Source organism: Diadema antillarum, unplaced genomic scaffold (assembly GCF_040938485.1).
Source record: "Diadema antillarum isolate AM-2024a unplaced genomic scaffold, OU_Dant_1.0 seq00001099_RagTag, whole genome shotgun sequence".
In the NCBI taxonomy this organism is placed as follows: Eukaryota; Metazoa; Echinodermata; class Echinoidea; order Diadematoida; family Diadematidae; genus Diadema; species Diadema antillarum.
This window is the reverse complement of record NW_027271916.1, coordinates 761934-782001: the sequence shown is the minus strand read 5'-3', so window position 1 is coordinate 782001 and position 20068 is coordinate 761934. Positions and strand designations below refer to the sequence as shown.

General features: G+C 38.4%; 1 protein-coding gene across 1 annotated transcript in view; it reads right to left on the bottom strand.

The window, feature by feature from the left end:
* Positions 1-20068, bottom strand: part of LOC139743639 (scavenger receptor cysteine-rich domain-containing protein DMBT1-like) — a 263637-nt gene that overhangs the window by 182509 nt on the left and 61060 nt on the right. Inside the window, exon 3 of the mRNA XM_071654107.1 lies at positions 8235-8561. Within this exon, the coding sequence (XP_071510208.1) occupies positions 8235-8561 (327 nt within the window). The remainder of the gene's footprint in view (positions 1-8234; positions 8562-20068) is intronic.

The following is a 20068-nucleotide window of genomic DNA, read 5'->3' as shown; positions in this document are numbered from 1 at the left end:
GGCGCACCGGGCTCAACTGCTGGATGCGAGCGAGCGAAGCGAGCGAGCTTGAAAATTTTGACATTTTACAGTCCAAAAGCTGCCGTTTGTAGCCATATTTTTTCCCTTTTATTCATATATATACATATTTATTTTATTTTCTTTGTTTATTCATTTATTTTTATTATTATTATTATTTTTTTTTTTTTTTTGGGGGGGGGGGCTTTTTGGGGGGGCAAAAATGCGTTTTGCCCCCCCACTTTTTGGATTGGGGGGCGGCCGCCCCCCCCCCCCCCCCCCACTTCCGGCGCCTATGTTGCTGAATCTTGGATGTACATGTATTGCCATAAGTCATCTTACCGAGATATGAAGCTCCTACGACTTGAAAGATGATACTAAATCATGAAAGGGGCATTTTTTTTCGTGCCACGTAAGATCTCACAGTACATACATCATCTTGATTTAAGCAAATAATTATATGTATTCAATGAATTCTTACTAAACATGCGACATATGCGCTTGTATCTTCTGCTGGCATCAGAGTAGAGCGTGTATAGTGAATCTGGTGTCTTGATATTTGAAAAAAAAATGAAGCAAATATATCTGTATATCTTAGTTAAAAGAGGATAAGGCACCGATCTACCAGAAATATGTCCCTGAAATGTTTTCACGATGAAGGCTTAAAGTTTTTGTAATCTCTGCATGTCTGTATCAGTCTGTCTGTCTCTCTCTCTTTGTCCGTATGTATCTCTGTCCCCCATTCCCTCTGTACCCAACCCCCCCTCTCTCTCTCTCTCTCTCTCTCTCTTTCTTTCTTTCATTTTCTTCAATATGACCTACCTGGCCCACTGGGACATTCTTCCAGCGGTACACATCTCTGTCCGCCTTCCTGCTCCAACACTGTTCCCGCTGGACAGAAACAGCCTGCAACACATTGTCGGGTGCATATCTGGGGGCCGGGGTTATCACAAGTCGAGGGACAAGCCGTGCCGCATCGACTGTACGTCATTCCCGAGGGACAATCTTCTGCAGGCAATAGATTAGAACGTGTATAGTGAATTTGCTGTCTTGATATTTGAAAAAGAAAATGAAGCAAATATATCTGTATATTTTAGTTAAAAGAGGAAAATGCACCGATCTACCAGAAATTTGTCCCTGGAATGTTTTCACGATGAGGGTTTAGAGCTTTTGTAATCTCTGCATGTCTGTATCAGTCTGTCTGTCTCTGTCTCTTTGTCCGTATGTATCTCTGTCCCCCATTCCCTCTCTCTCTCTCTCTCTCTCTTTCTTTCATTTTCTTCAATATGACCTACCTGGCCCACTCGGACATTCTTCCAGCGGTACACATCTCTGTCCGCCTTCCTGCTCCAACACTGTTTTCGCCGGACAGAAACAACCTGCAACACATCGTCGGGTGCATATCTGGGGGCCGGGGTTATCACAAGTCGAGGGACAAGCCGTGCCGCATCGACTGTACGTCATTCCCGAGGGACAATCTTCTGCAGGCATTAGATTAGAACGTGTATACATAGTGAATTTGGTGTCTTGATATTTGAAAAAAAATGAAGCAAATATATCTGTATATCTGGATATACACCACCTTAGGCCACTAACATCACATAAGTCATTTTTGTTATTGCCTATATTTTATTGCACCCCCTAAAAATCGCGAGAAGATAATATGTACGTATTTGAGGCTTTCTCATCAATTTATAAAATATAGTACTATAGCTGCTAACCTCACGCGTGTGTGTCGCGAAAGCCAGAAGCTAATTTCGAGTCACCAGAAAAACACCCTAAATTTCATCGTTTCTTATTCACTTGTGAGGACGAAGTTATGCACCTGGACGCTGCTAATGCTTCATGGATTTGATTGAACCAATACTGTTCGTGATAACTGACTCATGTTTCGTGGAATTTGAAGACAAAATTTGGACAGAATGTCACCCAACCAGAGAGTACATGAGCACGATGTGCCGAAAACACGTTCGCGGAGCACCCGGGGGCTTGACCAGTCGTCAGGGGTGAAGGAAGGTACCACTGGTCAGCAGGCGCGCCGGAAGCAGTTTTGGATTGGGGGGGGGGGGGCAAACATTGGAGGGGGCTCAAGATTAGACCATGCATATAATATGCACATACATACACACACACACACACACACACACACACGCACACACATCTATCATATATATATATATATATATATATATATATATATATTTATATATATATATGTAAAGTGGCGTACGGTGGGTCGAAACATGGGGGGAACCATAAAGTAATTTTGACGGTCTGTATGCTTGTGCGTGTGTGCGTAAGCAATAATGGGACTACAATACATTACGGAATGTGATACATTCAACAACGAAGTCATTGAGGAACATTGTAAGTTTTCCTTACATGGATTATGGAATGACGGTGTGAAACGATCGACAAATCGTCTGTTGAGAATGAGAAGGGCTTTAAGTCTTCTCGAACACTATGGGTTTTGTAGTCACTTAACGCCCTTATCATTCTCAACCGACGAAATTATATACTGTCAGCAACATAAGGTGAATGGCATAACAATAAAATGCGAGCGAGCGAAGCGAGCGAGCTTGAAAATTTTGATATTCTACAGTTCCAAAACTGGAGTTTTAATTGTAGCTATATATTTCGCTTTGGAAATAAATGGGGGCGCATTGGGCGCAACTGCTGGCAATTATTGGCAGCAACATTAGAAGGATGGCATAACGATTCAATGCGAGCGAGCGAAGCGAGCAAGCTTGAATATTTTGACATTCTACAGTCCCCAAACTGGGGTTTGTAGCTATTTTATCTTTCACTTTGGAAATTAATGGGGCGGCGCATCGGGCGCAACTGCTGGCAATTACTGGCAGCAACATTAGGAGAATGGCATAACGATTCAATGCGAGCGAGCAAAGCGAGCGAGCTTGAGAATTTTGACATTTTACAGTCCCCAAACTCCCGTTTGTAGCTATATCTTTCGCTTTGGAAATTAAGGGGGGGGGGGCATCGGGCGCAACTGCTGGCAATTACTGGCAGCAACATTAGGAGAGTGGCATAACGATTCAATGCGAGCGAGCGGAGCGAGCGAGCTTGAAAATGTTGACATTTTATAGTCCCCAAACTCCCGTTTGTAGCTATATTTATCTTTCGCTTTGGAAATTAAGGGGTGGGGGCATCGGGCGCAACTACTGGCAATTACTTTCAGCAACATTAGGAGAATGGCATAACGATTCAATGCGAGCGAGCGAAGCGAGCGAGCTTGAAAATTTTGACATTCTAGAGTCCAACAACTGCCGTCGTAGCTATATTTTTCGCTTTAGAAATTAAGGGGTAGGCGCACCGGGCTCAACTGCTGGATGCGAGCGAGCGAAGCGAGCGAGCTTGAAAATTTTGACATTTTACAGTCCAAAAGCTGCCGTTTGTAGCCATATTTTTTCCCTTTTATTCATATATATATACATATTTATTTTATTTTCTTTGTTTATTCATTTATTTTTATTATTATCATTATTATTTTTTATTTTTTTTTTTTTGGGGGGGGGGGGCTTTTTGGGGGGGGGGCAAAAATGCGTTTTGCCCCCCACTTTTTGGATTGGGGGGGGGGGGGCGGCCGCCCCCCCCCCCCCCCCCCCCCCCACTTCCGGCGCCTATGCTGGTCAGCCGACCGAGACATCGCCTATTGAACAGTCTGATAGACTTGACGCAGCAATTGTGGCTGGGATAAAGGAGGCGCTTTGTTCCCCAGACGTGATCAAAGAGCTGGTGGCTGCTGTGAAGAAAACTTTGGTGGAACAAAACAAAATAAGCCAAGATGTCTACGAGGCTGTGAAGATGGATATACAGACGCACCAGGAGACGACAGAGTCGCTGAAAGCACAGATCGAGAAACTCAAGAATGATCTTGACAAAGTGAACGACACTCTACACGATCATGAACAGTACAGTCGTAGAAACTCACTACGATTTAGTGGTGTGAAGGAAATGCATGGGGAGAACACCGACAAAGTTATCACCGACATTGTCAAAGACCATTTCGGCATCGAACTGAAAGCACAAGACATCGATAGAAGCCATAGGATAACACCCAGGCAAAACGAGCAACACGCCAACGCGACATCATCATCGAGGCGAAAATCTGAGAAGGTCATCCTGGTCAAATTTGCGACGCACAACATCAAGCAACAAATCTACCAGGCGCGATCGAAACTGAAGGGGTCGACGATTTTCGTCAACGAAGACCTGACAGCACCTCGTGCTCAGCTTCTCTACTTGACAAGGACGAATCCTTCGGTCGTGTGGACATGGACGCAAGATGGTAGAATATACGCGTTGACAGGAGACCAAAACCGGAGACGAAAGGTGGTGATACAGAACCAACGGGACCTCGATAGACTGAACTGAGCACGATAAATAGTAAGGTACCACCACTAATTGACACTAGAATTACAATATGTCTATCCGCTTTCCATGTATTACGTGTAAAAGACCAGTTCGTGTTAATCAAAACGCTCTACTTTGTGTTTCATGTAATAATTGGTGTCATTTTAAGTGCAGTAAAGTAAGCCTAAGTATTTTTAACTCTACAGATGACTGGGTATGTGATTACTGTTTATTACTTGAGCTACCGTTTGCTACATCTGATACATATGATGACCAAACATCTGATTTGGAAACTCAAAGAAATGAATTTCTGTGTTCACCAGAAATCAGTATTACGTTAAAACAAAAACTGGAATTTGATTTGGATAGAGATGTATGTGAACTTTCAATCCTTAAAGGTTTTAAGTTCTCACACTTGAATTGTTTTGTCTTTATGGAAAAATATTGAAGAGATACATATTTTGTGCAAGAAAGCTGAATTTGACATTTTCACTCTCAGTGAAACCCATTTGAATGATTATATTGATGATTCAGAATTAAATATAGATGGGTACAATTTGATAAGAAAAGACAGAGGTCGTAAAGATGGAGGTGTGGCAGCTTATGTAAAAGAGGGAATGAATTATAGAGTGAGAACTGATTTTGAGTTTGATCTGGAGTTGATTGTTATAGAAGTAAATGCACAAATGGTGAAGCCATTTTTTGTTATAGTATGGTATAGGCCACCCAATGCAAGACTAGATGTATTTCAAGAATTTGAGAGATTTCTTGGTGAAGTAGATGATATGGGCATTGATTTTGTTATTCTTGGTGATTTGAACTGTGACATGTCACAACACTGTACATCGTGGCAAACAAAACACCTGCGTGAGTTGTTGACCTCTTTCAATCTCCAACAGATAGTCAATTATCCCACAAGGGAAACTATCTGTACATCGTCTATAATTGATCTTATCATAACTAACAGGGCCGAAAAAATTAATTATACAAATGTTATACCAATATCTCTGAGTGACCACTACCTTGTATATTGCACTTGGGGTACAAAAATCAAGAACTATAAACAAAATGTACATAGATATAAGGTGTCTCGAAATGCTGGCAAATGAAATATTGAAGAATATACTGAAGCGATTTCTAAGGTACAATGGGACCATGTGGAAACATACCATAATGTTATTGAGGCATATGATGAATTTGAAAGAAAGTTGTTAAGTGTGATGAATGCATTTGCACCGCTTAAAAAGAAAAGAGTAAAGAAAAAAGAATCCCCTTGGATAACAGAAGAAATTTTATATCTAATGCGTCAAAGAGATAGACAAAAACTCATTTCTAAATCATCTAAAACTCAAAGTGAGTGGGAGTTATACAAGAAGCTTAGAAATGAGGTTACTATGAAATGTCGTCAGGCGAAGAAAGAATATATAAGTAATGTTATTTATTCCAGCAATGGTAACTCAAATGATGTTTGGAAATCTTTAAACTTTATTACTCCTGCAAAGAATACTTTCAAACAAATAGAATACATTGTGAAAAATAACACACAGGTCAAGTGTAAAACTGATATGTCAAATTGTTTTAATGCATATTTCACAAAAATAGGAGATGCGATTTGCAAGAGTCATGATCAAAGAACAGAGGAAGAGATTGCAAAATATGTACCGAAAAGGAGTTCCATGTTCTCATTTGAAGATATAACTGAAGAAGACATTGTGAAAGTGGTTGAAAGTATGCCAATGAAAAACTCATATGGAATGGACACTATACCAATAACATTGATAAAGCCTGTTATACGTATAATTGCAAAACCACTGCGGTATATATTAAATCTTTCTTTGAATTGTGGTTGTATTCCAGAACAATGGAAGGTGTCAAAAGTTACACCAGTGTATAAAAGTGGTAGTCGAAGTGAGATGGGTAATTACAGACCGATATCTGTTTTGTCTGTTATTACAAAAGTAATCGAAAAGCTCATCTTTAATCAGTTGTATGATTATTTGCATAGAAATGATATTATTAACCCAAATCAATCAGGCTTCAGACCTGCTCATTCCACTATGACTGCTTTACTTTGTGTCACAGAAGAAAGGCTTCGTAGCTTAGATAAGGGTGAAATGGTTGGAATGGTCTCCATTGACCTCAAAAATGCATTCGACACAGTCAATCATGCGACACTTCTTCATAAGTTATCTCTCCTTGGATTGAATAGTAATGCATGTAAATGGTTTGGTAATTATCTCCGTAATCGTGTTCAATATACTACTATTGACGGCTCCATATCCGAGCCTAGGTATGTAACATGTGGAATCCCACAGGGCTCTACGTTAGGGCCCTTGTTATTCAATGTATACATCAACGATTTGCCTGATTGCATTAAGGAATGTAAGGTCCATTTATACGCTGACGATACTTGTCTTTATTTACCTGGCAAAGATCTCGGTCAAATACAAAGAGGTCTCAATAAAGACTTGACGTGCTTGTCACAATGGTTGGAAGTAAACTCACTTGCTCTGAATGTGAAAAAGTGTGAAGCGATGTTAATAGGTTCCAGAAAGAGGATTGGGAACAAGGTAATGAGAGTCAGCATTGATGAATCTGAGGTTCCCTCTGTTACTTGTTGTAAATACTTAGGAGTTTATCTTGACCAACATCTTGATTGGAGCCAACAGGTGGATAAGGTGATAAAAAGCACAGTGAAAAGTCTTTATTTATTGAAAAGAATAAGATTTTGTATAACTGAAAAAACTGCTCTTGTATTCTACAAGTCCATTATTCAGAGCAAATTTGATTATTGCAGCGTTGTATGGGGTAATTTGCGAAAAACGGATTCTGAAAAATTGCAAATCATTCAAAATAGAGTTTTAAAAACTGTCCTTTTGGTTGAACCAAGATACTCGACCTCAGCAATCTACAATCGTTTGTCATTAGATACTTTGGAAAAACGAAGGTATAAACAATTACTACATGTTATGTATAAAATTTCTAATGGAATGCTTCCAGAATATGTATTGCAATATTTTGAAGAATATGTAACAAATTATTTTCTGAGAAACAGTATGAAAAAATGTGTATTGTATAAGGTAAAAACAGAAGTTGGAAAAAGAACTCTTTCCTTTAGAGGAGTCCAGAGTTGGAATCAGTTAGCCTATGACTTGAAAAGCAAGCTCTCTCTCACCAGTTTCAAACGAGCTCTTGATATATCTATGCTGTAGCCTAAGCAACTGCCCAGGATTTTTTTTCTCTCTTTCTCTATTTGATATTGTTAAAATAATATGTTACCGTAGGTATTTGTTCCGGTTTCCTTTTTTTTTCTTTTTTTGTATAGTACTTTTTTAATTTATCGTTGCTTTGTTGTTACCTGACACTTGTTCCTTTCTTTATCATTGTAAATGCAGTTTGTATGTATTTCTGCTATTTTTATGTTGTTCACGGATTTGCAGAAGAACAGCTTTGTTGAAGCAAATTGCCGTGATTAAATAAAAATAAACTGAAAACTGAAACTGAACTCACTTTCCGTCTTAGCTTTAACCAGACGGCACTTACACACATTTGCTTCCATTTTAAGTTTGATAGAAGAACATAGAGGAAGAACTGCAGTGAAGATCTATTGATGTTATTAATGTTTCAGACAAGAGAAGGTACGATGCACTTGACATTGAAATGAAAAATGTAATAAAGCATTAGAATATACCATAGTCTACGATTTCATATGAACGGATGTAAAAGTTGTTTATTTATATTCTGTGAACCCATATGCAACAAAACAAATATCATGCAGAACTGTTTACTTCTGGTGACAGCTATTTAATGTGGGCGGGTATTTTACCATTCGATGAAAAACAGGGAGCGTGACAAATTTCACTCACCTGCGCATTCGACACCAGCGTCCTCGCTATGACGGCAGTTATGTACGCCATATCCGTTGTGTCTGCATTCTGTCAGGTTTTGTTCACTTCCCTCGCATTGCACATTATCAAGGACTATCTGACCCTGACCTTCACCGAAGTATGCTCGACTAACGGCCCTCCTTGCTCTCGGGTAGCCCAGCATCCTACATACCACATGGGCGTCCTCGATGTCCCAAGAGTCGTCACAAACTGTCCCCCATGCACCGTTGTAGAAAATCTCCACACGACCCTCTCTGGCATTCGTTCCACCAGCGAGCTGGATGTCAAAATCCCCCGTTGATTGACCTAAAAAAGGAAAGTACAATTATTTATTATTGTGAACATTATACCAGCATTCGTGCTACAATGCGAAAGGCAAAAAATAACTTATGTGTGGCATTCGTTGCAGAAATGATAAAGGTTGAAACTAGAAATGTCGTTATGGCGACTGGTATGCCTCCGCCATAAAGCATGATTCTCCAAATAGGTACATCTTGACAATATGTGATGACAGTTTCACATAATTGGCAAAATATTAAATGACATTCTTGTCACAAATATGTTGAATGCTCACTTTCCTTGAACTACAATGTAGGTTAAATTGGATGAATGGCTATATTTTCTAACAGAGAATGTTTTGGGGGATTTCAGGACTTTTACTTGACTTTTGATCCTCTTATAAGTTTATGCATTGAGTTATTGTCAAGGTGTGGGGAAAACGTATAATTTCTGTTTTAAATAGTAAATTCTTAGCATTTTAACCTGGCCTTTGACCCGTGAACCTATGACCATAAAATTCACAAGAGAATCACTGTCAGGCAGAACATGCTTATATATGTACTAAGTTTCACGATGAAACCTAGAGCCACTTCCGAGATATGGAAGAAAAAGTGAAATTCAGCACTTTCACTTGATCTTTGACCTTTTGACCTTTGACCTTTTTGGCTTCCCGGAGAATCTCTATTGGGTAATACATGTATACGCCAAGTTAAAAAAAAAATCCTACAGGCATTGCATAAGTATTGGGGAGTTGATCTTGACCTTTTACCCCTGACCTTTGACCCCATGACCCCCAAATTCCCTTGATGATCACTGCCAGTCATTACATGCATGTGTAGTATGTTCCATGAAGATACCTTGAACGATTTCCGAGATGTGGAGAAAAAAAACCAAAATTTTAACATTTTCAATTTGACCTTTGACCCCTTGTCCTTTGACCTAATGACCCAAAACTCTAACCAGAGAATCTTTATCGGGTAGTACATGTATACATTAAGTTTCAAGAAAATGATATGGGAGAAATAGTGAAATTTTGAGCATTTGACCTTGACCTTTGACCTTGAGCATGTGCACCCAAAAGTTGATAGGCACAACTTCATCCACTCATGCATATACATACAAAGTCTCATTAGGATATCTCAAACGGATTTTTGTTACGCTGTCCTCAAAACTCATTACGGACGGACGGACGGACGGACGGACGGACGGAAGGACGGACAGTCCGAAAACATAATGCCTCCGGCACCACTTCGTGGCGGAGGCATAAAAAAAAAGGACAAGCAGTTAAATGCGGGAAAGTAAAATACTTAGAAATGATTGTTTCAGCTTTATTTTATCACAAATTTTATGCAGACAGCTGCAATTGGTGCTAATTTCATTCGTATCGACACCTAAAAAAAAAACCAAAAGAAACCAACAAACCCTGTTTTCCTGCTCTCTCTTTCCTGTCTCTCTGATATTAGCGACTTTCTTTCTCTGTTTTTCATGCCTGTGTGTGCCTGTTTGTGTGCGTCAATATAATGACATGATTTTATCAGGGAGGTGAGAAGAATCATTTTCAGCTCCCAGCTTTTACCGACAGATAGAGGTGTGATTTTTTTTTTTTTTTTTTTGGGGGGGGGGCGGCGCTTACTAATAGATTTGGCATTATTGTATATTATTCACTTCGGGGCTGCGTTCCTCACTGATAATTCAATATTTTGGGTCACCTCTGCCGATAGTTTTGACAGGAACTCTCAAGGCAAAGTGTATTCGTAAACTACGGTGTCGACAGTATGTTGAAGCGTAGGGATATCATTTTGGCCTCGAAATGAAATAGAGCTGTCTCTTTTTGTGGAGAGGTAGTTAGATTTTGGAAAGTATTCAGATTATAGGGAAGCGAGGGCTTGAGGCTCGTTTCTTAGTCTGAAAAAGGGACTTAGTGTGTGTCAGAATAAGAAAACCGAACATTCCGGAAAAAAACACATGATAAGAAACCAATCAACTGGCAAGCAGTATTATTGCAATGGTTAGCAGGTTTAAGATCATCTCTGTTTTAACCTTTATGCCATTCTCTATATCCTTGTATCTATATTTGTCGCTCTTGCCGTCTATTTTCCTCTTTCTCCACGCTAAAGAGACCTACCAGGACACTCTTCCAGCGGTACACATCTCTGTCCGCCTTCCTGCTCCAACACTGTTCCCTCTGCACAGAAACAGCCTGCAACACATTGTAGGGTGCATATCTGGGGGTCGGGGTTATCACAAGTCGCGGGACAAGCCGTGCCGCAACGACGGTGCGTCATTCCCGAGGGACAACCGCAATTCACCTGCTCATTCCCGATGATGTTTGGTGGCCCGTCATCTATTACTAAGTATATATAATTATGATATACAACTGTATTGTTAAGGTCCCATATTGGGGCTCCATTTGAAAGTCGGTATGGGGCAAGTTTTATGGGCGGACACATTAACTGTAGAATGCAGTCATTGTTCTTAAAGTAGTTCATTGTATAATACACGAAGGTGATAAATGATGCCTTGCTGTTGTAAGAAATTAAGAGTGAGTCTTGAGGAGTTTATCCTCGGAAGTTGACTGGAAAGTCAGTCTTGGTATCAGCACTGGTGTGTGATAGTCTTGTAGTCTTGCGAGCCCAAATAAAACGCTGGATTGAGACATGAGCTATCGAAATGACTGGTGTGCCTGGTTTCTTGATGTGTCCTAGAGTTGAACTCTGTTTTGGGTACCAGCTCAGCGGTCCCAACATGTAGATACATTCATGCATGCATATTACATACATACATACATACATACATACAAACATATACATACGTATCATATACCCAGATACATACAGGGCATGTTCTACATTGCTGATCTACCTGAGCATTGCTCCCGTCTAATGCACCTGCTGGCATGGCGGACGTACCCGCTCCTACAATAACAGCCCGGTTCACACGATGCGGGGCGTGATGGCGGTCCTACCAATCGCGTCTGACAAGTCTGTTCAAAATTCCGAAAGCCACATGCTCTGTATTCTTCCCCAGGTCCACAAGCTGTTATATCATCATGAAAAGAAGATAATAGAGAATCATTATTGATGCTTGTTGAGGATCAGCTTGTGCCCGTCTCGGTGGTGTGACCATCTTAAAATACAAGTTCACTCAAATAATAATGTGTGCAGGGGTGTCGATCGTCGAAGACAGGAGGCATTTGCCCCCCCCCCCCCCCCTCCCGGAAATATTGACGGGGTTGGAGCTAATGTCATTTTGCCGCCCTAATACATCCCAAGATGGGACCATTTTCTTACTGTCTTTATTTATAATGATGATAATAACAATAATGATGATAATAATAATAATGATAATGATAATAATAATAATAATAATAATAATAATAATAATAATGATAATACAGGGTAGTTATAATGCGCCAATTCCACATAGCTAACGTGCTCAAGGCGCATTAAAAAAAAATGTCCAAATATTTCATCCATTATGTGTGAACAAGATTGTTAAATTTTAATGAACTGCAGGATCTCCCCCGTTCGGTTCTTTCCCCATAGTCTTAGTACACTTTTATATTAACAGAATGTGTATACAAGATATTTTCATTTCTGTTCTTATAATGCAAAAGCTCCCTCGTATGGGAGGGGTTGGGGACACCCCTTCCATCCCCCCTCCCGCTATCTAAAGCCCCCCCCCCCCCCCCCGTGTCTGCAGTACATAGATTTTGCTACCCTAGTCCACCAAAAGTGTGCAGAATGTTGAATTACAATTATAATGCAAAAGCTCCCTCAAGTGGGAGGGGATACCTCCTCCCGCATCCTTCCCCCGCTTGGTCTCCCTCCATAGATGGCAGACTTATTCTTCTCTGAGATTCCCGGATATTTCATCAGAAGAGTGCGCCAGATCAATGAATGTCAATTCTAAAAATTCAAAAAGATTTTAGGTACCAAGCGTGCTCGATCAAAACGCATGGTGAAATGCACACGGCAATAGCAATCGAATCAAAGCATCTGACATGAGAATGCCATCGTTTTGTAGTCAAAGATGACAAATTGCAAACTGAGAAACAACTTTTGAGCTTTCAATGCACCAATTTGACACAATGTTGTCGTTCTTTTAATGCGTATATATGTACGATTCATTTCCTTCCCATTCCTCTTTTGAAGCAGAAAATGAGAATTTGAAGAAATCCGTGAGTATATCAAATAAAGACAACAACCAAGACAGTTCATGCTCATTTGAGAAAATTGTTTTGTGTGTTTATCAAGTACTTTTCTTTTCGACATCACTACCAAAAAAAAAAAAAAAAAAAAAAAAAAAAAAAACTTCATCAGTATATCAAATGGTTCTTAATCTGAGATAATAATTTCTGTTGGACCTCCCCGTGTCTGTTTGCTTTAACGACAGATCAAATCGATGTGATAGTCTATGTGTTGGCTCAGTGAGTAGAGCGGCTGCCCTCACAATCGGGAGGTCGTGGGTTCAAACCCCGGCCGCGTCATACCAAAAGACGTTAAAAGATGGGAGTTGCTGCTACCTTGTTTTCCGTTCAACAGTTGAAAAGGTTAGAGCAACGTCGATCTGGCGCTGCTCAGTGGCTGCCGGGCCCACAATCAATTGGGCAAAATGAATTTCCATTCTTGGACAATAAAATTTGGAGTTTATATCCAAAACAATTGTTATTATTATCATTATTATTATTATCTTTCAATTCGGGTGGAGTTGCTTTATATAACCATTAAATATGTATTGCCAATGATAATGCTAAGCTATAGTAAAATTCTGATGAAATTTAATACGTTGTGTACAAATAGAATTTTAACGAGGAAAGATACTTTGATTTCAAGCAAAGCCACAACTTAGGTATTTTCCAAGCGAGTTGTTATAACAAAGAAAGAGGATTCCTTTTGACGAGAAAAATATTGGGTAATGTTCATTTGTCGAAGGTTTGATAATCAAAAAATAAAAAAAAAGGTTATTCAATCCGAACATTAATTTGTTCAGTTATGCCGAAAGTTCCTCGCTCCGATAATGAAATAAGGTTTGTTAATCCGAAAATTGAAAAGAAAGCGATTACTAACGAACCTTCGGATTTAAGAGCCTTATTCATTTTGGGATTAACAAACCTTCGGACTAACGAATATTATTTTATGTCCGAAAGTATGCACCATTTGAATAACAAACTGTATTGCCTTTTTCTGATTTATGAACCTTCGGAATGATGAATCCGCGGGAAAGCGATCCATCGACTATTCCATCAACATTCAGACAAAGCGAGAAATATGAAATCATTCTAAATGATCACAAACAAACACGTGCGTAACTGATTACCAATCAGTTGCAATAAAAAATGACTCGACGAAAGGATTTCATGAATATTCATATATTGCTTTTGGTATATGGACTCCTAATATTCTTACGGTCCTCAGTGTTTTATTGACTAAGCAAATTAAGTTCAAGATGTTTTATTTCATATCCAACAAATTAAGGATACAAAGAAATGTTTGGGTATACAAGTAATTTCACGAAATCAGTACAACAATGTATTGAACACAATAACATGTAATAAAGACAGAGGAAATTACAAAAAAAAACACACACACAAAGAGATACAATAGAGATATGAATAATATCAATAAGGTTGACTCATCATTATCTCTTGTATCACTATCTCTATCTCTATGGCATCAATAAGATACAATAGACGAACAAATAAATGTTATGCCATTATGGTTAACATTATGGTTAGGCAAATCAGTCAACCATCGTCATATCAATATAATTCACTCAAACCACGCTCAATATAATTATATACGTCATTTATCACATTTGTATCTTGGAAATACGACCTTGAGCAAATTCTACTCATCTTAATCAACTGTGTCATTACACAACGTGTTACTTACAGGACGAGTCCACGTTCACAGACACGTGGATTGAGTGAATGCTTTAGTAGAACACAACAGTGACAGTTTGAGGAAAATTGGACAATCCATTCAAAATTTATGAATTTTTGAAGTTTCTGCTCAGTCACTGCTGGATGGAACGACTGCTACAGGTTGTGACGTCACATGCGTAGAACAATATAAAGAAAATATAAAGAAAAAATCACATATTTTCACTTTTCTCGCATAATGAAAGAACGCTTGACTTGCCTCTTTCCGGAGGCATGGGAAATAGTATTACCCTCAACATACGTCAGGGACAAGTCGGGGAAATGTGCACTTAAAAAAAAAAATCGAATTCTCTTCATATATTATCTTTAAATCGTTCTATGCCTGTAACATCATACACTGTAGTAGTCTTGTCATCCAGCAGAGATTGTGCAGAAAATTAAAAAATTCATAACTTTTGAACGGATTGTCCGATTTTCCCCAAAGTTTTACTGATGTGTTCTACTAATATTGCTGCATTCACTCAATCCACATGTCTATGAAGGTGGACTTGTTCTCTAACTGCTGTACATCAAGTGATTACGGAATATCGAAAGAAAGGAGTATGTGCTTGCAAGCGTGTCGTGTGTTCGATCACAGAAGAGAAAGGAATGCAACTCGTGTATATATATATATATATATATATATATATATATATATATATATATATATAACACTTGAGTGTGTTACAACTTGGGTGTGATTGTTGTATATAATATGCATGACACCTGCGTAGTACAATGTGCTGATTGTTTTTGCCCGGTATACAGTATAGCACTAACAACTTCCGGCATACATAAACTCACGTCTTATGCGTAAAGCACTGGTCAAGATGAGAACGGAAAGAAGGAGAAGAAATGATATCAAAAGTCTCTTCATTGCGGCTGGCAATTTCTCAAGTGGATGGCAGATATCCAACGACGAACTGAAAGAAAAAAATAAATATGTGTAGAATTAATGAAACGCCACGCATTCACAGCATGAGCAACCACTCTCCAAACAATACGATTAAAATGAAGGATTATTAAATTTTACATCGTAACCCAGGGAATGAATTGCACATACAAACTTCACAAATAACGATTATGTCAACTTCTAAAATGATACAATGAATTATAAACTGCAAATTAACTAACAAGAATATAATTATGCACGAGATCTAAGGCCTAAAAGTGTACGAAAACTTAAATAAAATGAAAATACAAAGTAATTACCAACAGATATATCAAGAAATAAAAAAACAAGCATACAAGTGACATTTAAAACAAAAAAGAAAATCTCGCGCAGTTCGTTCTTGCGTTTCAAATGCACTATAACTTCCGTAAAGTTACAAATTATTGACCATACACGTATAATAGAAAATTATACAAATAAAAACATACACGAATAGAAAAATATTATGCACATCTTTAAAAACACAGAGAGCTCAAAAAAGCGCTATGGCGATTGATATGCCTCCGCCATATCCCAAGAAGACTACAAAACATGGTATGCAAGACGACACTTAAAAGAGGAAAGATTGAAACGACATATTTGGAAGTTTTATTGCACATTCCCAAATATATTTATATAGTGTTCCCCGCGTATGTTTGCTGTTAATCTCTTTATCATATACATATCTATTATAAGGTTACCTGCTTACACACTCTCTTGTATATACCTTTACAACATGATGATGTCGTTGTTGCTGTTGTTTGTTTCATTTAAACATGGGCTAAAATACTTGCACTCAGCCTTTAGGCTGTTTTTCAGCAAGTGAGTATGATATATGAAAAAAATGTAGTGGTACAATCAACATATGAGATAATACATATATAATAATCACTAACAAATAACGAAACAAAAAGATGAGAGAACAAATAAAAAAGTACATATCATTATATACAAAAGACTCTGGCAGAATCAAATACAAAAACAGTAAATCGCAGAAAGAAAAATCTTGGAAAGAAGAGAAAGAAAAATATAACTAAAAAATAGAAAAAAACCCTCATAAATCAAGCAAAAAACAGAATTGATATCATTCAGAAATTGTGCTTACCTTGTAAATGTTCTCGTGGCTTCTGATAAGTGGTTGAATATATTGAGCTGCTGTATTTATAGTGCTACGTTTACAGCAATTGGTTTTTGGCTTTGATAACAATGTTTTAAATACCGAGTTCGTGAGATTGCACTTGATTGAGATACTTTTATATTAATTTGATAAGTCAGAAAATCATGTAGGAGGTTACTTTGTAAATGAAAACACTGAGGTCTTTATTTCACTTTGGCACTGAGGCAGTCAATATGCAGCCTCCCATACAAATCTCGTCTTTTGTGACGTTAATCCACTTTCAGAACAGTTCGCAAGGCTCTGTTCTGAAGTACTTGAAGTCTTTTATGTTACCAGAATTTGATTTCATCCAGATTTTGTTACAGTACTCAAAGTGAGGACGAATCATTGTATTATACAGGGTTAATGAGGTGTCTTATTCAACATATGGCCTTGCCTTCTGGAAGCATACAAATTATGTAACGCTTTACTTTTTACGCTATCAACTTGTAGTTTCAACATGTAGTTTCCAATGTGACAATCATTGTTAGAGCAATACATTTCAGTAACTATCTCCTGACTTGTAACACGAGTCCATGCTCTGCTGCTCTATTTACATTATTTACATTACATTATGTGAGGAGCATTTTTTTTTCTTTATGTGTGAGTGTTCAAATAGCCCTTGCTTATCCGAGTGCTGGTTGCTAAAAAAAAAAACCCTCAATGACAGCGTCCTACAGGCAATTAACCCTTTCCATACTGAGTTCTTAAATCACCATTGACATAATATTACGTACGTCACCAGGTTCCAGTAAGGAACGGGTTAAAGCATTAATCCTCGCAATCACCTCTCAATAAACTGATAATAATGATAGATTTACAATGATTTGCATAGCGTCTTTCCACATTTATGTGGCCAATATTAAATGTACATTCTCTTTCATTTATTTGCTATGTCCATGATGATATCACATTCTTTCTACTTACAGCGCATTAGCTTGATATCCAATGATCATCAGATATTCTTTCGGTACAGTTTTCTTCGCGAAGAATTTGTCTCGACTTTATCAAACAAAATAGTCAAACAGAATTCTATATACCATTAAAATCGAGGAGAGTTACAAATACATACAACAAAGTGAGACAGATATGGAATTTTCAAATTTCACAAACTATCACAAAACAGCGATATCAAAAGACACCAAACACGCAAAGGGGACCAAGAATTGTGATGACGTCACGGTCTTACGAGTCCCTCGTCGACCTACATCCATTAAAATCTTTACTGAATTTTCTTTATAGCGTAAAATCAAAACAAAAAATATTTGCATGCACCATATCAATCATTTCATGCTTTCCTAGAGACTGCAGTTATGATCATCTAAGCGGTTATAAATACATAGAAAGGACATGAAATGAAAATAACCAATTTAAAAAAAAAAATCAAGATTCAAAATATTTTGTGCACAACCAAATTGGAGAGTTGTAACTTGATGACATCATTACCACAAGTTATTTGTTTATGACTGATATTACCTTAATCACATATCAAATTGAAGCATTCAATCTTTTTCTACATTTCTGGTGTAATAATGAGTAAGAAACAAACCCTCCTCTATTTTGTTTACTCAGTATTTGATTTTACTCTATTACCAATTTACCATCAAACAACGCTAAGAAAATTTGCAAAGACAGCATTATGCATGTATGATGAATTTATAAGCTAAGGGATATCGAGACAAAGACAAAATTTAATGCAAAAACGTACATTCAAGAATAAGAGAACGTTCGTGTAATTTATTGATGAGTTATTTGCGGACATAACACCGTGCCTGCTGCATAAATATTTTTATTCAAAAAAATTATGTAATACTGTCATACCTAGCCCTGACTCATGAATGTCCAACAAACTCTCGTAGCACTGAGTAGTGAAGAACAGCATGTTTTACTTCTTCCCCCTCTCTTCTCCCTCTCCCTCTAGCATGCATACACACATACCGACAGAGAGATAGAAAGAGGAGAGAGCGACAGAGCGAGAGAAAAAGGAAAAGAACTTAAGTAGGGGAGAGATTTCCAACACCAATTCAGAGCATTCCGAAGATCAAATCAGAATTAATAAAAACCTCGGGCAGGAGTACCATATAAATAGAAAATAAAGTATAAAAAGATTCCATTCGCGTATATCTATTAAAAAAAAAAACTTGTTCTATTTTTCAGGGGATGGAAAGAAAAACAAAACAAGTGAAAAATTTAAGAATTAATGAATGAAAGATCCATAACACTTCAATGAGAGCGCTTTTCTACGTCGGACATAAAATAATATGTGCAAAGAACTTATTTAGTGGTAAGTACGCACTTGCCTTTGTTTGCTTGAAAAACGCTTTCTGCCAATCAAGTCCCAGCGCAAGAAATGGTGTACGTCACAGACAAAAGTCTCGATCCCTACTGGCAATGGATTGAACTGCATATGCTATAAGGGTATAAGCACAAATCAGGCCCAGGGACCAAGTGGCAGCAGACCTTGGGGTATGAAAAATGCTATTGCAAGAAGCAAAAACACACTTACACACACACACACACACACACACACACACACACACACACACACCAACATGTTGTTTTATTGATTTCTAAAGCCACGGCTTGAATTGCTATTGCATGGGAGACATCCGTATACCATTGATTTTCAAAGACATCTGCTACTGTTCCATATGTAACCTTTAGTCTAGTTTTATGTCGCTGTTTCCTTTGTTATTTTTTTCTTTCTATCCCTTGTTTATTTCCATTTTGTATTCTATTCATTCCCGTTTTTCCATTCTTGTTTATTGGTCACTCTCTCAACTTTATTTCCAGGGTGTCTAAAGGGAAAGACCTGGTTGCACTTGAACAAGCTGTGTTTTACTTGTGTCCGGCTTCTCAGATTAACATCGAGAACTTTCTAACACATTTTCAGTGCGTTGGCGTCAGATATTCTCTCTTGAACCGAGACAAGCAGGATGCAACAGTGATCTATTTTTTTCTTCTTTTTGATGTCTTTATTTACGAGACGCTTTAATGCCTCATATTACATACTGGTACTCCTCGACTCTACCAATCTCATACTTAACACGGTTATGTTAAAAATAAATTCTTTAATAGTAATGTCTTTTCGAGTTTGATTAAGGACTTGTTTGTTCGCTTTCGTCCATCTAGGTTATCAAGTGGTTTTGCATCCTGGATATTATCATCATGATAATTATCTTAACCCGCCCTCCTTTTATCGATCTTCTATGGTACATGTGCCTTGTGTACATGGCGCTTTCAGATCAGTTTAGGCTACGGTCACAACCCCCAAAATCAGCCTGCTCGGCGACCGGTCGGCGAGTTTTTAGCCAAAACCGGTCGAACAACGACCGGTGACCGACCAGTGACCGACCAGGCGCCACTGATTTTTAAGGCATCGGTCGGTCGCCGCTGAAGTTTTAACACGGAGTTAAATTCGCTGCCCAAAATGCGCTCGGTGTCCGAGCGGGAACCGCCCAGGCACTGACCTAATCGAGCGGTCGCTGCCGAGCGATTTAGGGAACAGAAATAATAGAGACAAA